Source organism: Chamaea fasciata, unplaced genomic scaffold (genome assembly GCF_029207755.1).
Source record: "Chamaea fasciata isolate MVZ Bird 193981 ecotype frontalis unplaced genomic scaffold, bChaFas1.0.hap1 SCAF_6, whole genome shotgun sequence".
Taxonomy (NCBI): domain Eukaryota; kingdom Metazoa; phylum Chordata; class Aves; order Passeriformes; family Sylviidae; genus Chamaea; species Chamaea fasciata.
In genome coordinates, this window is record NW_027094091.1 from 58,165,495 (window position 1) to 58,184,893 (window position 19,399).

Consider the following 19,399-nt stretch of genomic DNA (forward strand, 5'->3'; position numbering starts at 1 on the left):
GCTAAGCCCACAGAGAAAACATCCTTGTCCAGAAGACTGTGGTAGGAGCTCCTATGAAATCTAGCCCCACTGTGAAAGAATTTGCTTTTGAAAAAGATGAAGCATCCTATTAATACTTTTGTGGACAGCCATTGCCACCAACCAGACCATTACCTAAAATATTGTTAGGGGGCCTGTTGAGCATTTGTGAAAAAATTAGGGGGAACTGGGGACCGGAAAAGAGGAGCAGGGCAAAAGTTATGCAGAGCCCAGATGTGATTTAAAATAAAACACTCTGGCTCTCTTGGATCAGACTGAAGGACTGTTTTAAGCATATCCAACATTGCACTTGCTGTGTGTGTAGAAAGCAGGGATAACAGCCTTAGGAGGTAGGTGGTGTTAACTGGTGGTAATCAGCAGTGTTGAAAGGATGTGGTTAAGTTTTATAAAATTGTTGTCTGTTTTATTTTTAAAGGAACTGGATCTTACAAATCCCAAAACATTCAGAAACCTGGCTAAGCCCATGGGAGCTCAAACAGAGGACAGGTTAGCCCAGTACAAGAAGCGATACAAGGATTGGGAAGATCCCAATGGTAAGTAATAATCCATCCTGCAGAAAGAGCAGAGGAACGTGTGCCTGTCATCATGGGAGGGACTCACAGATTTTTTATAATGTGGGTAAAGAGATCTGGATATAGATGTGCAGAACTCTCCGCCATGATTTTAGTGACTGGCCAACAAAGACTAAATTAGAACAAATGGACATTGGCTTTCTTTCTGTGTTGTTCGTTTTAAATCCAAATGACAGCTTTGTTTATATGTAGAAACAAAGAACAGTTGCACGTTTAGATGAGCTTAACATTATCTAAAGACTGGAATGGGCAGGCACATGAAGCACACAACCAGCTGTGTCTGCTAATACAGTTTGATTGCTGCTGCATGAAAATTAGTAGTACAAAGAATGCAAATGCTTCTGCATTGGCAGTATTCTAGCTTTTTTTTTTTTCCTAATCTTAAAGCATGTTTCTTTGGCTAAGGAAACAGCAGTTTTTTAGCTAAAAAAGCCTTAGAATGAGATGCAATTAAGTTACCTATTCCTGATTTTAGAGCTTCCTTATATGTTGAAAATAAAACTTTTGTGTTTGGCAAGACGAGTTTTCTTGTGTACTTTCACTGTAGATAGAGTCCTGTTTAACTACTGCAGTGCTGTTCTGTGTCAAACAGCAGTAGGTGGTAAAGACATTCATTTCTAGAAACAAATCAGTATTTTCTAAGTGTGCCTATGCAGGTGTTTTGCCAGGAAATTAAGAAAGTAAAAGCTGTACAAAATCTGTAGGTAACAGTTCTGATATGTATTTCTGCCCAAGGTTTTAAATCCATAGTAAAAAGTAAGATCAAAAACTTCTTTTGAAAGATCTTTTTAAAAATGTTTCTTCGGCAGAAATCACCGATGTTGCACTGCAACATTTCAATTAGTTAAAATAAAAAGTGAGTAAGCATTCAGTACTGCTTTGCAGAACCCTGTTGAATTAGGGCTACTGCACTGCAGCCCAAACTCATGTGACAAAATGTAAAGCTTTCAGACATCTGAGAATGAAAATTACAAGTTCCAATTTTGAATGTGTCCAAGGCCACAGAGTAATTAAAATACAGTGTTATTTTTCTTCCATTAGTACTGATTCTGTCATCTAACTACTTTTTTTCTCCTATGTTTATGATTTTTAATCTGCAGGTGAAACCCCAGCTTATCACTATGGGACCCACTATTCCTCAGCCATGATCGTGGCTTCCTATCTTGTCCGGATGGAGCCTTTTACTCAGATTTTCTTACGGTTGCAGGTAAAAATTACATCACCTCATTTCAGGTTTCTTGCCTGCTGTGTATTTCAGACATCACTGGGAAATAAGATCAGTCAGCTTTGTTTTCATCACATATCATAGAAGAAATACCTTTTAGCTGAGTTCTTATTGCCTGGCAGGTTTTTGATGTGTCTTTTTAAAAAACATGATGTAATTCACCTTTTTTTTTTTTTTTTCCTTTGTAGTTTGAACATTTTTCTGAATGTACACAAAATAAAGTATCAGCAGACAAAACCCAAATTCTTATTGTGAAAAATATTTTGCTGTTTCTCTGAAAGAGACTCAACTTGAAATCAGACAGATGACTCTCTTCTTAAAGTTCTGTATATCTGTATCTATATTTTCTGTTACCACGTACCTGAAAGTAATGCAGATTGGCTGTGTGAGAGAAAGAAATGTGCTATGTTCTAGTGTCTTCATTTGGCAGAGGGTGTTCTGATTTGCCTTCCGGGCCAGGGCTGCCCTGCTGAGGGGTGCTGTGCCACTGACGTGCTGCTCTCTCTGCCCGGCAGGGCGGGCACTTCGACCTGGCTGACCGCATGTTCCACAGCGTGCGCGAGGCCTGGTACTCCGCCTCCAAGCACAACATGGCAGACGTCAAGGAGCTCATCCCAGAGTTCTTCTACCTCCCCGAGTTCCTGCTCAACTCCAACAATTTTGACCTAGGTAAGTAGGTAGAGCTTGATAGCAGCGCTGTGGGTGGGAGAACAAAGCCAGACAAACGTCAGATATCTTCTCAAGCAGCGTTCATTTTAAGCAGTTAATGGAAAGCGTCTTCTAAGAACTGCAGAACTAGTTAGTCCCTGAAGGGACTAACTAGTTTGATTGGAGTGGTGTATTTTTGTCAATTTGGGGTTTTTTTACCACTTCAAAATCCTCAGATAACCATGTTTTACTTGGAGTTTCTCTGCTTTGCATTTTTCCTCGTGTAACCTAGTCAATGATAGTGTTTGCCGTCTTTGTTGTTCATTTTTTAAGCTTCTCAAAATCTGTTTGACAAATCTTCACTTTTAGAGCTTCATTTGAAAATATTCCTAAAGGTTTTTTGAGTTGTCACAGCTTTTGTGGCAGTGATTATTCAACAGGAGTCATGTAGGAGACCTGTTTGTTAGAGGTGCATGTAACTTATTATATGTCACTCTTAACAGTTACATTAAGCTCTTATGTTCTGAGCTCTGTGCTGTGGATCTAATAGCAGTAATAAAGATTAATCAAATCATAGGTTTTAATGGCCTCTCAAAGCCTTTACTCAAAATCTATTCTAAGAGATTGGAAGCATAACCTTACAAAAAAAGAAAAGCAAAACCCAAAGAACACCCTGCAAAACCTCTCCCAGCTATATTTTACACAGAAGAATGTGGGTATTACTGAAAAAATGTTGAGCTCTTGTCCACTTACCTTTGTATCTGATAATTTTGGACTGTAACAATTGGAAGTTCTTCACTAAGCATTTGGGCCAACAGTAGAATAGGGTTTTTTTAGGAACAGTTGTCAAACACTGAGGTACTTTTGACTGTGGTAATTTGTAGCAATTCTGCTCCCCTTCCCCCCAGGTGAAAAGATGTGAAGATTTGAAGTTTAGTGATGCAAGTAATGTTTCTGTTGGAGCATTGCATTTATTTTTTGTGTGCCTCTGTGAAGTTGGAAATTGGTTGGTGTTCCTCTGAGTTACAGGAAGTGTGGAATTGTCTCTTGACAACAAGTGACAGAACAAGAATATAACCGAGGAATTTTGCCAAATATATTTTTGGTGATCACAGCCTGGCACCATTTAATGTCCAGGGTGAGAAGGGGGCTGTCCAGGACAAGGTGAAAGTATTGTGCCCAGGCCATGGGCACATCAGGGGAATTGCCAGTATCCTTGGGCATGGAGCTTGTGCGGGATACCAGTTAGCTCTGCACTGTTAGGAAATGAGAATTTGGCTACACATATCAGAAGTACAGGCTATTCTCAGGAGTAAAATGACAATTTCATTCTATGATACAACACTGTTCTTCTCTTCAGAAGCCTTAGTGAGGAGTATTTGGATTCATTCTCCTGAAAGCAATCTTACATGAACAATTGAGGCAGAAGTTTTCATGTTTTATTGCCAGACATTTAAAACCGAGATAGTATTTTAAAGGAAAGACTGAAATAGCTTCCTTTATACATTCAAGATATTAGAATTTGATTTTTTTTTCTTCTTTTTTCACTTTTTTTTTCACCTTTGCTGTTGCAGTTCAGTTTCAGTGCTTCTGTCTAAATTTTTTTCCTTCTTTTTGTTTTGTTATTAGGTTGTAAGCAAAATGGCACTAAACTTGGTGATGTAATACTCCCTCCATGGGCAAAAGGAGATCCTCGTGAGTTTATCAGAGTCCACCGGGAGGTAATTTGAATTTTAATGGCGACATTAGAAAATGTCTGTTGGGACTTTCCACTGCACTTTTTTCTAAGCTCAATTTGTGCAGTCAGGCCAGTCTGTGAGTTCAGGGTTGGTGTCTGATTGTTGCCAAGGTCTGTAGAACCAGTGTTTCCCTCACCTCCCCTTCCTTTTTGGCTACAGAGTACTTTGAGGCAAGACTTACTTCAATGAAAAGCTTTAACAAAATGTAACAAAAATATGTTAAATCATATTCTGCATTTCTCCTTGTGGCAAGTGTAGTAAACTCAACCAATGAGCAATTTGTCTGTAATTAATGCATGCCTTCTGAATTTCAGGCTCTGGAATGTGACTTTGTGAGTGCTCACCTACATGAGTGGATTGACTTGATCTTTGGCTATAAACAGCAAGGTCCTGCTGCAGTAGAAGCTGTAAATGTCTTCCACCATCTCTTCTATGAGGGACAAGTGGACATATATAACATCAATGATCCCTTAAAAGAGACAGCTACCATAGGATTCATTAATAACTTTGGACAGATACCAAAGCAGGTATGCTCATTGTAGAATTCTTATTTTCCAGTTAACACTCAAATTGAAATGTGTTAGTATAAAACAGGAAGGTGTTTTAGGAGTGAAACTTCTCGGGAGTGTTTATTCATAAATATTCTTCCGGCAATACAAAATCATTTATGTTTCCATCCTAAATTGCACAAAGATCGACTTGGGCTTTGCCTGTGAGATTAGGAATGTCTTTTCTTCCCCCTTTACATCCTCAAAACAAAGGCATAATAAATTATTGCTCAACTCTAAAGTCAGCATTTAAAAAAAGGGAAGTTCCTGCCGCAAAGTCATAGGAGAGGAGTGCAACTTCAACGTAATGCCTAGTGCTAAGGTATTCGAAATCACCCTGCAATAAAATAATTTTTATAATGATTTCTGCTCCTTTTTTTTACCCCAGTCTCATGAGTGATTCACTCTTGTAGGGCAGCTGTAGCTGAGGAGCTATAAAGACCCATTTTTGGTGCAGCTTTAAAGTTGTGTTCTCTTCAAGAGACAACATTAAATAAATCAGGGTAATAATAAGTCTGGCAGTTCAGGTTTGGGAGGTCTCAAGTGTTGGTTGTTTTGATTTGGGTTTTTTATTCGGCATTTCTTTGGAGTCTTTTTGCCGTCCAGTGAAAATTGTAAATATCATTGGTGAGCATTTCCAATCCTAGATCTGGTGGAAGCCACAGATACCTTCAGCAATTTGCTGGGAACTCAAGCCATGTGTTGGAAACTCTAAACTCAACTCTCAGCAAATGTTTCAGAACGGCCACAGGATATTTCCTGTGGCAAGCCACTTAGAGCTGTCTCTCGTTGCTTGGAAGAAAGGCTAAGAACTGCTCATCTGTCTTCTGTGGCTTTTCTCCTTTTCCTTCCTTTCTCTCTCTCAATAATCTAATTATGTAGTGGCTGTAGGGTTTTCTCCTCTTATGTAATAGCCAATCCCTGTGTTGTGATGATAATCAGATGTGGCCCAGCTAAAGCCAGATGGACAGACAGGTTTCTGAGGCAGAGGGCAGGGCAATAGAAGAGCACTGCAGCTGACTCCAAAGCTCTGCCTGAGTCGTCAGATGCCAGTTAGGTACAAACCTGTGGTGAAATCTACCAGGAATTGCATGGTGCTTTGCTAGAGGAAATAGACTGCAATAAACTTGAGCAACTCAAAATTTAAGGCTTTGTTGATGGTGAGTGCTCTTGGAGCACATTTTTGTGTAACTGTAGAGTTTTGCTGTTCCCCTCTGTCATTTTCCATGGGGGATCCAGTGCAGGCTCTCTCAGTGACACTGTGCTGCTGCTGTGTGTTTTCGCACTCCTTTCCTGCACGATGTAGCGTGCATCTTCTTTATCCCATCTCTTCCACTAGTAATGTGCCTGCCAGTTTGGGTTTGAATTTTAAAAATTCGTGATGCAAAACGTTGCAGAGCTGGTGGTATGTTTGGAAGAGGGCTCTCACAGACTCTGTGAGGGTGCTGAGATGCCACAGCCTGAGGGGGCAGAACAGCTTTGCTCCTTGTTGTTTTTCATATTGTTTGTTGAAGGTTTTTGAAATGTTCACCATCAGTTATTGATGAATACTGAGAGCAGTAAAGTAACTTTTGCTGACCTGCAGAATTTTTAGAAGGTATAATGGACATATTTATATGATCTTTTTAAGCTTGTGCCCTTGGAAACCTGTAATTTTTGATGATCATAAATTCCTTGATGATTTTCAGCTCTTCAAAAAACCCCACCCACCAAAGCGTGTCAGGAGCCGTCTGAATGGAGAGGCTGTGGGGACCTCTGTGCCCCCTGGTTCCACAGGTGACAAGATCTTCTTCCATCATTTGGACAACCTGCGGCCGTCTCTTGCCCCAGTGAAAGGTAAACTTTAAACCCACAGTAGTTAGTGCTGTTTCTTTGCCCAAGCATTCAGAGTTTCAGCAAGATAGTAGACTCTTTTCCATCTTTTCTTACTTCTAATCTTACTGCCTGTGGTTTTGTGGGGCAGACAAATTCAAAATATCCTAATGCTCTAAAATTGGTCTTAGCTACCTTAAAGGAACTTGGGAAACACCTTTGCTTCACCAGTTTAATATGACATTTTTTAAATAGAGGGATAAAATGGAGCCCAAGCACCTCTTTATAGGTTTGAATTTAACAAACCACATTCAAAATATGTTGTTTCTGGGCCTGTGATAAGCCTCTGTTTTTGTGATTTTCACAGCAAAAGGATTATTTATCACAGTGCCGAGAAATACTAAGGAATGTTGTCAGGAAAGTGTGGCGTTGGTAGCTGCACTTTGACAAAAGAAAGTGGGTTTTGACTTCATATCTGACATTGGACTGAACAAAACTTAATTGTCTGTAAGGCAGGTAAACGCTGTACAGGGTTTTCTTTCCTAGCTGAGTAAAGGAATCTGTGACTCTGTGCTGTAAAGAGAAGAACATTCTATTAAATGAGGCATAGCAGGGCTTAGAGAGAAGACTCTTAAGTCAGGAAATTAGAAAGCACTAATCTATATTTGGCTCTACATTTGTTAGGAATGGAGCAAAAGTTGCCATCACTGCAGCTGAAGCAAAGAATATATAAATAGCCACTACAGAGACCTTGCTTTGGCAGAGCAGCAGGTACTTAAAGGGATCACACAGTATTTGTCTCTCCCAGCAATAAAACATAACCCGTCTTCTCTTTCAGAGCTCAAGGAGCCTGTGGGGCAGATTGTGTGTACTGATAAAGGCATTCTGGCAGTAGAACAGAACAAGGTTCTCATCCCACCCACGTGGAATAAAACGTTTGCCTGGGGCTATGCAGACCTCAGCTGCAGACTGGGGACCTATGAGTCAGACAAGGTTTGTAATCTGAAATTTCTTCCAGCAATCAGTACTCAATAGTGAAAAATAATCTGACAATGGACGTTTATTTCACATGTGAATGAAATCATCTCCTGCTGCATCAGTTTTATTGCTCCCTCTTGAGCGTCTTCATCAGAATGCTGGCAGAATGACATTAACTCTTAATAGTTTTTAACCGGGCCTGAGTGACTTCATGAGTGCAAGGTGGCAGCCAGGTTTTTAATTTTTATCCTGCAGAGTGCTAGTTCTGCAAGTAATGCTTTGTCTTCTGCATTTTTAGGCCGTGATTGTTTACGAATGCTTGTCGGAATGGGGTCAGATCCTGTGTGCCATTTGCCCCAACCCCAAACTAGTTATCACTGGAGGAACAAGCACAGCAGTGTGTGTGTGGGAAATGGGTGTCTCCAAAGAAAAAGCTAAAGCCCTCACACTGAAACAGGTAAAATACAATAGAACTGTCTTTCATGTAAATTATGCTATAGATCAAAGTAATTATTTAATGAGTGTTGCTCGCCTTTGAAACCGTGAGTCCAGCAGATCTCTGGAGAATGGAGTAGTTGAGATAGTGATCTGCATTGAAAGTGAGCAAATTGCATCTTTAAAATTGCACTGTTCTTAAGAATAGTGGATCACCTGGAGCCTTCTGGAGAGAAAGGCAATTCAGTAGTGATGCTGACAAAATCATACAGGTGAGTTTTGTGAAATGATCTGCCTTGTAGTGTTATGTGTAATACCCCCATCTAAAAACTGTATCGGGAAGGATAGTGGAAGAAGGCTGCCTTAAAGGTTAATTTTCCTCTTTAAAAAAAAAAAAATAATTACTTTAATTACAGCACTTTTTAATCTAAAACAAGCACCCGTGCTTTAATGTCAGCTGCAGCTAAGTGCAGGGTAAGTTTTATGTGTTTACTAAAAAAACCAAACCCATCAAATATAACCAAAAATACCCAGCCACAACTAAGTCAAAATATTCTAGCAGCTGGGTATCATTGTTATAGGTTAGCATCTTAATAGCAGGACTCTTTTTTTAGAGGAAGTCTTTTCCTCAAATTTATGAAAAGAAATTTAGAAAATTATTTAATAACTTCCCTTGTGCAGTAGTCAGCTGTCCAAAGCTTCTTTTCTAAAGTGTTTAACTTAAAAACCATACAGGATAAAACACTATTGTGAATTTTGGGATAGCATATTTGTATTCAACAAGTTTTATTTTAACTGAGTACGGTGCAGTAATCTGACTGCATTTCAGACTCTTTTTCCAATAGCTAGATTAAGCCTAAAATGTATAAATAGGGCCTAATATGAGTAGATGCTCATATTTTTCTCCTCCTTCCAATTGACTTTGCCTTTTTGGTTACAACTCTTTCTTGTCTCTTTTGTCTTCTCTTAGTCATCAGCAGTTACTATATTTTCAGAATGTAATTTCAGGTGCAGCCTGGAACACTTTCTGACCTTGTAAACAGGCTACTGATGCAGAATGGGGTTTTCCTCAGTGGAAGGATCTGTAATGTTAGACCCTTGAAATTTTGTTTTGTCAGAGTTTTTTTTAAATGGAAAAAAATATTACTTTTACCATTGTCAGTTATGGCAATAGTTACCAACTAAGGACTTAGAAGGTGGCTGCATCTTCTGATAGGATATTCTGGTTATGTTACCTGAATCTTTCAGGTAAGAGGGTTTGATGTGGAATTTTTGTGCTCTCTCCTGATTTCCACTTTTGTCCCTGACTGTGTTTTGCAGGCACTGCTGGGTCACACTGACACTGTCACGTGCTTAACGGCGTCACTGGCGTATCACATCATTGTCAGCGGGTCCCGGGATCGAACCTGCATCATCTGGGATCTCAATAAACTCTCCTTCCTGACACAGCTCCGTGGGCACAGGGCTCCCATTTCAGCACTCTGTATCAATGAATTAACGGTGAGAGCCAAACTCCGTCCACCAGGCTGCACTGGGAACAGTAGCAAGAGTTGGAAATCATTAAACCAAAGGAAAAATAAACACTAGCCTCTTCTGTTAATTTGACAGGACTGGTTTAACTCATTTGAAGACTGATTAACAACTGGTTTAAGGAATAATTTGTGTCATTTGTCCAGAACTTTACGTGGGTACATTCCATGCAGAGTGGCTTGAGCTCAGAAGGGGTTATTAACAGTGCTGGAAAGCAGTATAGTTAGTGTGACATTCCAAGTGAGCTGCCAGACCTGCCACAGGAGCTAAGAAGAGCTTTTCATACATGACCTTGGTCGGCTTCTCTTGTCTTAAGCTGAATTTAAAGGAAACGGGATACCTGGGGTGAAAATGCAGTGCCAGTTGTAGTGGAAATAGACGTATCCTAAAAGCTTCTGTTCCTGGTGGTCCTGTGAGTTGCAAGTCCCATTTATCCAGCTCCCATGCATGGCCACCAGGGCTGGATGGACCCTGTTGCAGCTGGAGTTGAAATTAAGGCAAGAGAGGGCTGTAATGCAAGCAGGGGTTAGCAAGTGGCACAGTTTATTAGCTGCTGGTGGTCTGGTTGTAGTGCTGCCAGTGCTTTAAGCTGCAGCTCCTGTTTCCCTCTCCACTAGTTTGGACTGTTCCCAGTAAGGAAGCAAATGAAATTTAAGGTGAGACATATTTGTGTAAAAGAGTTGGGTCAACGTGAGCAGTCATTGGAAACTGAAAGTACTAAAAATAGGCTGTTGGATTTTTATGCTATGAAAAGTGGAGGAATTGGTCAACTCATTCTATGCTGCTAATAGAACAAATAGGTTTCTATTAAGTGTGGTTTTCTAGGTTGAGTTAAAAAAAAATATGCATATAGATATGCATATGAAGGTTTCTTCAGCTGGCTAGATTCCCCTTGAATAGAACTTCCTGAGAAGAGCCAGCCTTGCAACTTGGCTTACCAATGAACTTGACTTTTATTTTTTGCTGAAGAATACCTGCAACTTTGTATTGAAGTCTGGAGGTGTTATTTGTCTTTGCAGGGAGACATTGTATCATGTGCTGGCACTTACATCCATGTGTGGAGCATTAATGGCAGCCCTACTGCAAGTGTAAACACCTTCACTGGCCGAAGCCAGCAAATCATGTGTTGTTTTGTGTCGGAGATGAACGAGTGGGACACCCAGAACGTCATCGTAACGGGGCATTCGGATGGAGTTGTTCGGGTAAGTACCAGGAATCTCTGCCTGGAAAATGAAATTTATGCCTTGGTGGTGGTGGTATTTTGACAAGTCATGCCTATCCAGGACAGCACAGTGTCCTGGCCAGGACCAAAACCAGTCCTGCTGTACTTGGGAGTTTCGCCTGAACAGTTCTTTCTCCTTTTTTTGATGCCCCCATTGGGATGTCAGCAATAGTCAGCAGAGCATACATTTTCCTTCCTGCTCTGTTTTGGTCATGAGCTTTAATGCCTGAAGACTGTTGTTTTGGTTCACCATTTTGGTTTCACACACCTTGAGACAATTCATTTTGCTGCCTAGAAAGAAAAGAGAAACTTAGTGTAATTTCTGATCACTACAAGTCTAACCCAATTTTCAGTACTTTGGTGTGCAGCCTCAACCAGAGTCTACTGGTCAGGCATGAACACAGATGTCCTCTTATGGATTCTAGTCCTCAAAACCAGGGTTTAGTATGGAGATGTGACCTGCCTTGCATGCTACCAGTGCGAATATGCAGTTCTACTTAGCTGTTTCAACTCTACAAGAAGCTCAGGAAAAAGCCAAAAGTTTAGTGAGTGCCACTGTGGTTATTCCCTGTCCCTCCAGTTCTGGCGGATGGAGTTTTTGCAAGTGCCAGAAACACCAGCTCCAGAGCCTGTGGAGATGCTGGAAATGCAAGAGGACTGCCAGGAAGCACAAATAGGTATGTTTCCTGACAAGTGTTTGCTGTTTCCCTGTTATATCTGATCTTTGCTATAGCTAGGTGAAGTCCTGTGGTTATACAATGCAGAATGGAATGATGGAGATTTTATCTCAAAAGGTGATAGACATCCAGTGGGCACAATGAGCAGAGCATCTCAGTTCTGTGTTCACCACCTTGCTTAAGGTAGTTTCATATTGCTACAAGTAGGAAAAAATGTTGCCCGTTGTAGCTTTTTTTCTGTGAAGGTGGAACTTTTCTCTGTATTTATTTCTGCTGTTAGTACTCTCAGTGGATTGTCCAGAAACTAGATATTTTTTAGTATGAAATGGAATTATAGCATAGCGGCTGAGCTAAATCTATGGATGGAATAGTTTAAACAAGACAAACAATGATATCCCTTTCTGCTCTTAGAAGATTTTGGTCTGTGCTTTATGATTGTGTTTTTTAGCCATCTCATCTTCCTCTTTCCCTCTTCATATTGAAGATATGATGTGGATTTGGATCTGAATCTCGTGATACTCATTAGTAATTATTATATAAATACAGCTTTTGGTTATTTTCAGTGTCACTTGGAGTATAAATGTCTTTTGTAATTGCTTTTTTGTGTTAACAAGTCCTGTTATTAACAAGTGTACATCGTATTCCTCAGAGTTTCAGCATAGCTGACTATGCTATTTGTGTGAGTTTTCCTGAAAAGTTTTGCTGACTTGAGTGTTTCTGAAGTTCTTGCTCCTGTTGTCTATCATAGCCATCCTCAGAGGGACTATTGTAGGAAATACAATAGCTCCTTCAGCTAAGGAACGTCGTTCTCTGGCAACAGAAAAAAGTGCAAAAATAATATGACCAGTATGATTCCTGGCAGGAGCTGAATCTCTGAAAAGGCTCTGAGATGCCTGCATGCAGTTGTCCCTCTCTCAGCAGTGTTGGTGCCTGATGGGTTGCAGGCAGTGCAGCAGCAGAATAAGGAAAAAGCTCAGGCCAGGACCAGGCTCACTAACAGCGCCTTGTCCCCTGTTGTGCCAATCCAGGGCAGGAAGCCCATGAAGAGGACAGCAGTGACTCCGAGGCAGATGATCCATGCATAGGCCAGGACACAAAAGTGCAGGAGAGCCAGAGCCAACCAAGCAGCACCAGCCACAGGCCTCGGTCATCATCAGCCAGAGCAGCAGCAGCGTGGTCAGCAGACAGCGGCTCTGATGACTCCAGGCGTTGGTCAGACCAGCTCAGCTTGGATGAGAAAGATGGATTTATCTTTGTGAATTATTCGGAGGGACAAGCGAAAATGCATCCCCATGCTCAGGTTAACCACCCCCACCCCAGCTATGCTGAAGCACGGCACTACAGCAAGCTCAAACCAGGTAAAAGAAACTGCACACAGCCCTCAGTTGTATTCCTGAGTGAAATGTTATAGAAAAAGAGAAAAAGAACCTCTGAGGGAGATTTTGTTCTTCTACAAAGTTGCAGCTACAAGTACATTGGGGGAGGAGGGAACAAAAATGAGAAGGAGCAAATTTGCTTTATCCCCTCCCACTTCCCACTCCTTTGTAGGATACAGATGGGAGCGTCAGCTGGTGTTCAGAAGCAAACTAACTATGCACACGGCATTTGATCGCAAAGACAACGCACACCCAGCAGAAATCACTGCGCTCGGCATCTCCAAGTGAGTAGCTCACACATGAGGACTCCAAACATCTTTGGATGTTGTCAGCAGGCAGTGGTACCGTTGTTCATAATGCTGTTTTCTGTTTGGGGCAGCCTTCTTCAAGGGCTGAGATAAAAACACTGAAGAGAGTGAGACCTGTTCAGCTGCACTATGTTACACAGAGTGTTGCAGCTCCATTTCTCAGAGCAGGGTAATTGGGGTGTTAGTTCCCATGCCAGTACTTCACCTTTTTACATTCTCTGACTTGTAAAATCAGGCATTGATGGCTGTGCCAGAGTTGCTGCAGGACCGCTTTTGCTTTTCCTTGCAGGGATCACAGCAGGATCCTGATCGGGGACGGCCGGGGCAGGGTGTTCAGCTGGTCCGTGAGCGATCAGCCGGGCCGGTCCGCGGCCGACCACTGGGTGAAGGACGAGGGCGGCGACAGCTGCTCGGGCTGCACCGTGCGCTTCTCGCTCACCGAGAGGCGGCACCACTGCAGGAACTGTGGACAGCTCTTCTGCCAGAAGTAAGCAGCCCACAGCCTCCTTTGGGCTCTTTCCCATACAGGACTTAAGGTGGGGGAAAGCTGTGAAATATCACAGAACTCTGGTGAAAGGTTGAGGCTGCTTAAACTGTGCGCAGGATTGTGAGGATGTGGATTTAGGGGCCACTAGCAGGCAGCCTCGGACAAAATGTATGACATAGAGGATGTGTGTGAGCTCCCCTTACCCACAAACTGAAGTGCAAATCTCCTCTCTGATCCACTGGGTCAGAGATTATATTTCTGGTTTTATATGCCTGAGTCTAAACTGGTGACAACAGCTGTTTTTAAGCTAGCTGTCACAGTCTCACTGCATTGACTCTGTGGTGATCATTTGAGTTAAATTCTGCTTCTGTCACACTGCATTGCATCTCTTATGTCCGGGTAAGTTAGTACAGTCTTCTGCTGTTTGAGGTCATGGTGGTAATTCCCACAGCTCAGTAGAAAATGGGTAGAAGTGGAGAGGACCTGTGTTCAGGGATGGTTTTTTTTTTTTTCTCCACAGGTGCAGCCGGTTTCAGTCGGAAATCAAACGGCTGAAGATTTCATCACCGGTCAGGGTGTGCCAGAACTGCTTCTACAACCTGCAGCATGAGCGGGGCTCAGAGGAGGGGCCCAGAAATTGATGGGGGCCTGGCAGACCTCATCCAGCCCCGCTGTCACTCCAGGAACCAGGGAGAGCATCGGAAGGAATTGGAATATTGTCTGTTTACACTTACGTTTATACTGCATTCTAAGCACTAAGAGTCAAAAGGGATCATTGCATTGGTTTGTGTTGACAGAAGGCAGACGAGGAGGTGAACAGCGTAAGGAGAGAAGAGCAAGGCCCAGGAAGACATGGTTAATAACCACAAATCCAACAGAACTGGCAGCCCCTAAGCCCATGCTGACGTGGCTGTCGAGAAAATCCTCACTTATCCTAAACACCCCTTCTTGTCTTGTTTTTGTAGAGTTAGTCATCTTAACTGGGGGGAGGGGAGGGCAAGGCTTTTTAGAAGATAGTTGTAAATCTGCCTTCTTCGCAAGCAACTGTGTATATTGTAAATAGGTATAATGGCCTTTTTATCTAAATATGAACTTAACTGCCTGTTACATGGGACTTCAGATTAACCACTGTACTTTGTGTGGCATCTTTATCTCATCTATCAATTTAAATACGAATGTTTAAAAAAAAAAAAAACAAAACCAGAAAACTCGAAGGCATTCTGTGTATTTCTGTTAAAAATCCAGTCTGTGCATGTTTGTTCTTTCAGTTGCCCACAGTATCTTAATTTAAGTGAGGCTGTTCATAGAATTACATGGATTTTTTCAAAAGAAAACATTTTTGAGAATAGGAACTTGGAGTATTTTATTCTAGCTGTAAGATAACCAGGAACTAAATTGTACACTTGTGTTGCATTTTATACCAAACTATTTACCACCTCAGTGTTGTTCATATTTAATGAGGCCTCTTTTATACATATGTCAGAGCTGCAGTTTTGTTAATTACTTACTGTTCATTAACAGCTGATTCATGCAGTGCAAGAACCAGCTTTTACCTTCTTTAGTCAATAGCAGTTGGCTTTTGCATATAGGTACAGAATTAATTCCTTGTGCATAAAATTTAACCGCTGTTGTCCCGTAGCTTCTCTGCAAAAACCCTTTTTGGAACAACAGGCATTGCTCTAAAGCAGGGTGATCTTGGTCATGTCAGAAATGCTCCTCGGAGCCCTCTTTGTCTTTCAGCACACACCATCAGCTTGAGGACAGCAGTAGATTTCCATTATGGTTTTAAGTTTCAATATGAATTTAATTGCAGTATTTTTTTACTACTCTGTCATTTATTTTGCACTACATGTGGGATGAAGTAGAGACACTGCTATCCGCTGGGATTGGAGCACGTGCATTGGGATAGGCCCATGGACTTAATTACTGCATGAGGTCTTGCCAGTGGGTTTTTGTTGGGCAAGGGGGGGAGAGGGAGGGCAGTAGGCAGGTTGGTGGTCGGTTTGGTTTTGTTTTTTAACATATGTGTATATATTTTGTAAATGGGTGACAAACTGATCTAGAGCTAGGTATATTCACAATGGATTCTTTTAAATAGAGGTAAGGATATGACCCAGACCAACAGAAGACAGGTGGCTCTGAAAGTACTTGAGTGAATGTTGTCACTCAAAGGGGTGAGATTATCCTTTACTTGGAATGAGTTGGGCAGGTTCTGGCCCTGGGATGGCAGATCCTTAAAACCAGCATTGTTGTTGGAATTACACCATCAAAAATGCCAGGCCCTCTTGTGTTGGGGTGAGCTCCTTCCAGAGGCTCCCTGGCACTGTGGGGGCACCCCTGTCTTCTCTTGATTTGAGCTTTTAGTGGTGAATAATTTGTTAATTCTGACCACTTACTATTTACCCTGGTATCACATGTTTATGCACTGAAGGTTAAATATGTATTTTGATACTTGTTTGTTTATTATGTATGTGCTGGTCTGTAAAATGAGATATATTCCTGTTTTGGTATGTATACTAGGTCCCCAAATGGACAGAAAGGCTTCTCTAGAGCCCTTGCACACTGTTGAGTAAATGCAGGTTTGTTGAGCTTAGCTGACCCAAATTTTGGATCCAAAGAGTGATGGTCGAGTAGCCACACTGACTACTGGCTACCTGGCAGATTTGACCCTAAAAACAGGAAGAGGTCCTCGGTAAGCATGTGCAGAGCACTGGAATTTCTGTGTTCAGCTGTTCTCTCTAACGTTGCCTTCACCCTTCCCAAAATGATGCAAAACCAGCATAGTTCAGAAGACAGGCTAGTGGCCTTAACGTTTTCTGTTTGAAGAAAAGGCTGTTTTAACAACTCTTAAATGCCTTTGAGTCCACAGTTTTCCTCCCCTTGCCTCCAGTTTTCCAAATCACCCCCAAATTAAAGGTAGCCTTCTTTTCTGTGGACTGCAGCGTGTACAGCCACGTGGTTAAACCCTGATAAAAGCAAGGCTATGCCAACAACACTGATGTGATCCAGCACTGAAGCCAGGACAGAGTCCTGCTGTGGGGTCCTGAGTGCGGGGCTGTCAGCCGCAGGCGCGTCGTACGGGTGTTGTTCCGCGCCCGCGGCGTTGGCAGCGCACAAAAGAAATCCTTTATCCCTTACAAATTCCGCAGTGTGCAGGCTAGGCCCAGTTTACATTTTGCAAGCAAACCACCACAGCCCTCTGACTTAATTCCGTTCCCAAAAAACCACGTTTTTGCTTGTTGGAGGCGGAGGGGGACAAACACACCTGCTCGTATTTCCTCTGGCAGCTGGTGCTGTGGGCAACTGTGGTGTTCACGTGGGAGTGGGGTTTTTTTTCCATTTCATTCGAGCTTCTAATGCAAATACTTGCTTTGTTTTCCATGTAAAAATCCGTTGAGCAAAAGTATACTCATGTACACTAACATCAGTAGACTGTATTCTCTGCAAGTACCTCACATGTCTTCTCCTGCCTTGTTCTTTGTAGTAATCTTATCCATGTACTCCTAACATTCGTATGTAGTGTGCAACTGTAATGTCATGCTTTTGAGAGGGGGTTGGCTGCTTCCAGCCAACATTCATCAGTTCAATAGCAAAACACTTTAGATAAGTTATTTTGCACTTTCTTATGTATAAAATTGGTAGAAACTTATATTTGCTTTGTATCATTTAAAGACTCCTTTTTGTTTCGGTAAATGAACTGTGTATAAAATACTTATGCAGTTAAAACTGTTTTTAGAAAGTATTTTTAATTTCAGCAAGTTTGGTTACTTGTTGCATGACTATTAACACAGCTGACTTTTTGTGTCAGTGCAATGTATATTTTTTTTGTCCTGTTATTAACTTGTAAGCCCTAGTTAAATGGCCATTTATTTGTACAGCATCAGGAGTAAATTGAAGATAACTGGCTAAGACTGGAGTGTGGAATTTTGTACTATATTGCAGAATCCAATATCTGTTTTTTGGTGGTTATGTAAAAGGCCTGACGATTTACTATCTAGTGTGCAATCTGTGATATCTGAATGTTCATTGTATATTTGTCTCCAATGCAAAAAGGTAGAGTAACACAATTACAACAATACATGATTAAATGCAATAGTTCAGGTACTGAAGTATTTTTTTTTTCATTTCAAATAAATACCTGCTATTTACCACCAAAAAGCTGTTTTGCATTTGTTGGAAAGACACAACGTTTGCAGCTGAATAAATGTTTTTAACTCGGGAGCGGTGACTAAGGAGTAACATTTTTCTGTGTCATCACGAGGGGTAAGTTTCTACTTCTTGTCACAGTTTTGCTTTCTGAGTGTGGGCATGGCCATCCATGACAGTGCAGCATCAAACAACGTGCCTTTGTTTGTTCTTTTTTGGTTTAAATTGTAGAGTGTGAATTCAGCAGAATCTGACAGTGTGTAGAACAGGCTCTGCCAATATAACGAAAGCAGACAAAAGAATTAAGTCGTGCTGGATAAGGGCAGTGGAAAAAAGGAGGGAGTTACAGAAGCCATTTCCATGGCCTTGCTGAGCCATGTCTTGGTCATATAGGATGGTATTGTCCACTTTTCATAGGTTCAAGTATTTCACACTGGGCCATTTCCACATTTTAAATCTTTACATGCTCTGAAAAAAACGCTTTCTCTTCCACAGTTTTGGGGGAGTTACTGTGCTCAGCATTTGCCAGCCACAGCCTGAGTGTCCTGCTGCCAGGGAGCAGGTCACGGATGAACGTCACCAAAGCGCTCTGAGCCAGGTAACCATGCCAGCTCCGGACTGTGGGGCCTGGCATCGCTTCCCACGCTTTTTTGGGAGGGATTTCCTGCTAACAGCAGCTCCAGGCTGCTCTGTGCAGCTGGGTTATTTCCTATACGCAGTATTTCAGGCTCATTTTCCAGGCATGGCGGAGAGCAGAGGTGCCAGTAACGTTGGGAAGTGGTGGAGCCCACAGTCCTGGTGGACCTTTTGACTGGGAAAGTGCAGTCCCAGCCCTGTAAAATCCCAGCAGGCATCAGCTGGGCCAGCAGCCAGGTTTCCAGTGAAACAAGGCACTTGTTGAGTGACAGGGCAGCTCCTTGCAAGTGCCCCAGCCTTTAGCTCTGGCTCCACCACGGTTCCTGCCAGGAAGCACTGCCCGGGGCCAGACGTTCCATTTAGCAGGTAAAACCAAATTTGTGGCCAATTTGCTGTGACCAAATTGTCTTTCATGAGAGGTGCACTAACTCAGCTCAGAAAGGTGAGGCTGAGCGGCTTTCCAGGCTCGGTGTTCTGTATAAAATGCATGAGTGTTTTTAAGGAATTCCTGGCAGTGGGACACATCTCTCTCCATGTCAGGACACAGATTTGATTCACCAGTGAGGTTACTGTGCCACACCACGTAGAGAGGAGGATGGGGTAAGCAGGACCAGGGCTGATGTACTGGGAGCCAAATCCTGCCCTGTCCTCCTGGAGAAGAGTTGTGTGACACTCTGTTGGATGTGGGCCTGGCCCCCCAAAAAAGGGCAATTTATAAGGAATGGAACCAAAACATGGTCACAGATGATCCTGAATGCAATCCTGTCTGCACCAGAGGGCACCGGAGCGGCTGGTGCGGGAGCAGAGCCAGCCTCTGTGTGGGAGTGTTTCCACTGTAAACACCGAGGTGGGGGGAGCTGCAGCAAGGCTCTGCCCCACAGCAGGGATGAAAATCCCGCGTGGGCGAGGTGCGGAGGGTGGTGCTCGCACGGACTCTGGGAAGAGCTCCCAGCCCTTCCAGGGGCAGCTTCTGAGAGCTTTAAGTTCTCCTTAAAGCTTGGCTGCTCTGCAAAGACCACCT

The 19,399-nt window shown here is 42.4% G+C and overlaps 1 protein-coding gene across 8 annotated transcripts in view; it reads left to right on the forward strand.

The window, feature by feature from the left end:
• WDFY3 (WD repeat and FYVE domain containing 3) overlaps window positions 1-17,507 on the forward strand; it is a 151,818-nt gene extending 134,311 nt beyond the window's left edge. For all 8 annotated transcript variants that reach the window (XM_066186492.1, XM_066186485.1, XM_066186488.1 and 5 more), the window contains 15 exons: window positions 455-572; window positions 1,712-1,818; window positions 2,352-2,505; window positions 4,114-4,205; window positions 4,538-4,750; window positions 6,460-6,607; window positions 7,422-7,576; window positions 7,860-8,018; window positions 9,317-9,496; window positions 10,546-10,728; window positions 11,329-11,425; window positions 12,454-12,783; window positions 12,974-13,085; window positions 13,399-13,596; window positions 14,117-17,507. In XM_066186492.1, the coding sequence (XP_066042589.1) occupies window positions 455-572; window positions 1,712-1,818; window positions 2,352-2,505; window positions 4,114-4,205; window positions 4,538-4,750; window positions 6,460-6,607; window positions 7,422-7,576; window positions 7,860-8,018; window positions 9,317-9,496; window positions 10,546-10,728; window positions 11,329-11,425; window positions 12,454-12,783; window positions 12,974-13,085; window positions 13,399-13,596; window positions 14,117-14,237 (2,367 nt within the window). In that variant the 3' untranslated portion in view covers window positions 14,238-17,507. The remainder of the gene's footprint in view (window positions 1-454; window positions 573-1,711; window positions 1,819-2,351; window positions 2,506-4,113; window positions 4,206-4,537; window positions 4,751-6,459; window positions 6,608-7,421; window positions 7,577-7,859; window positions 8,019-9,316; window positions 9,497-10,545; window positions 10,729-11,328; window positions 11,426-12,453; window positions 12,784-12,973; window positions 13,086-13,398; window positions 13,597-14,116) is intronic.
• The last annotated feature ends 1,892 nt before the right edge of the window (window positions 17,508-19,399 follow it).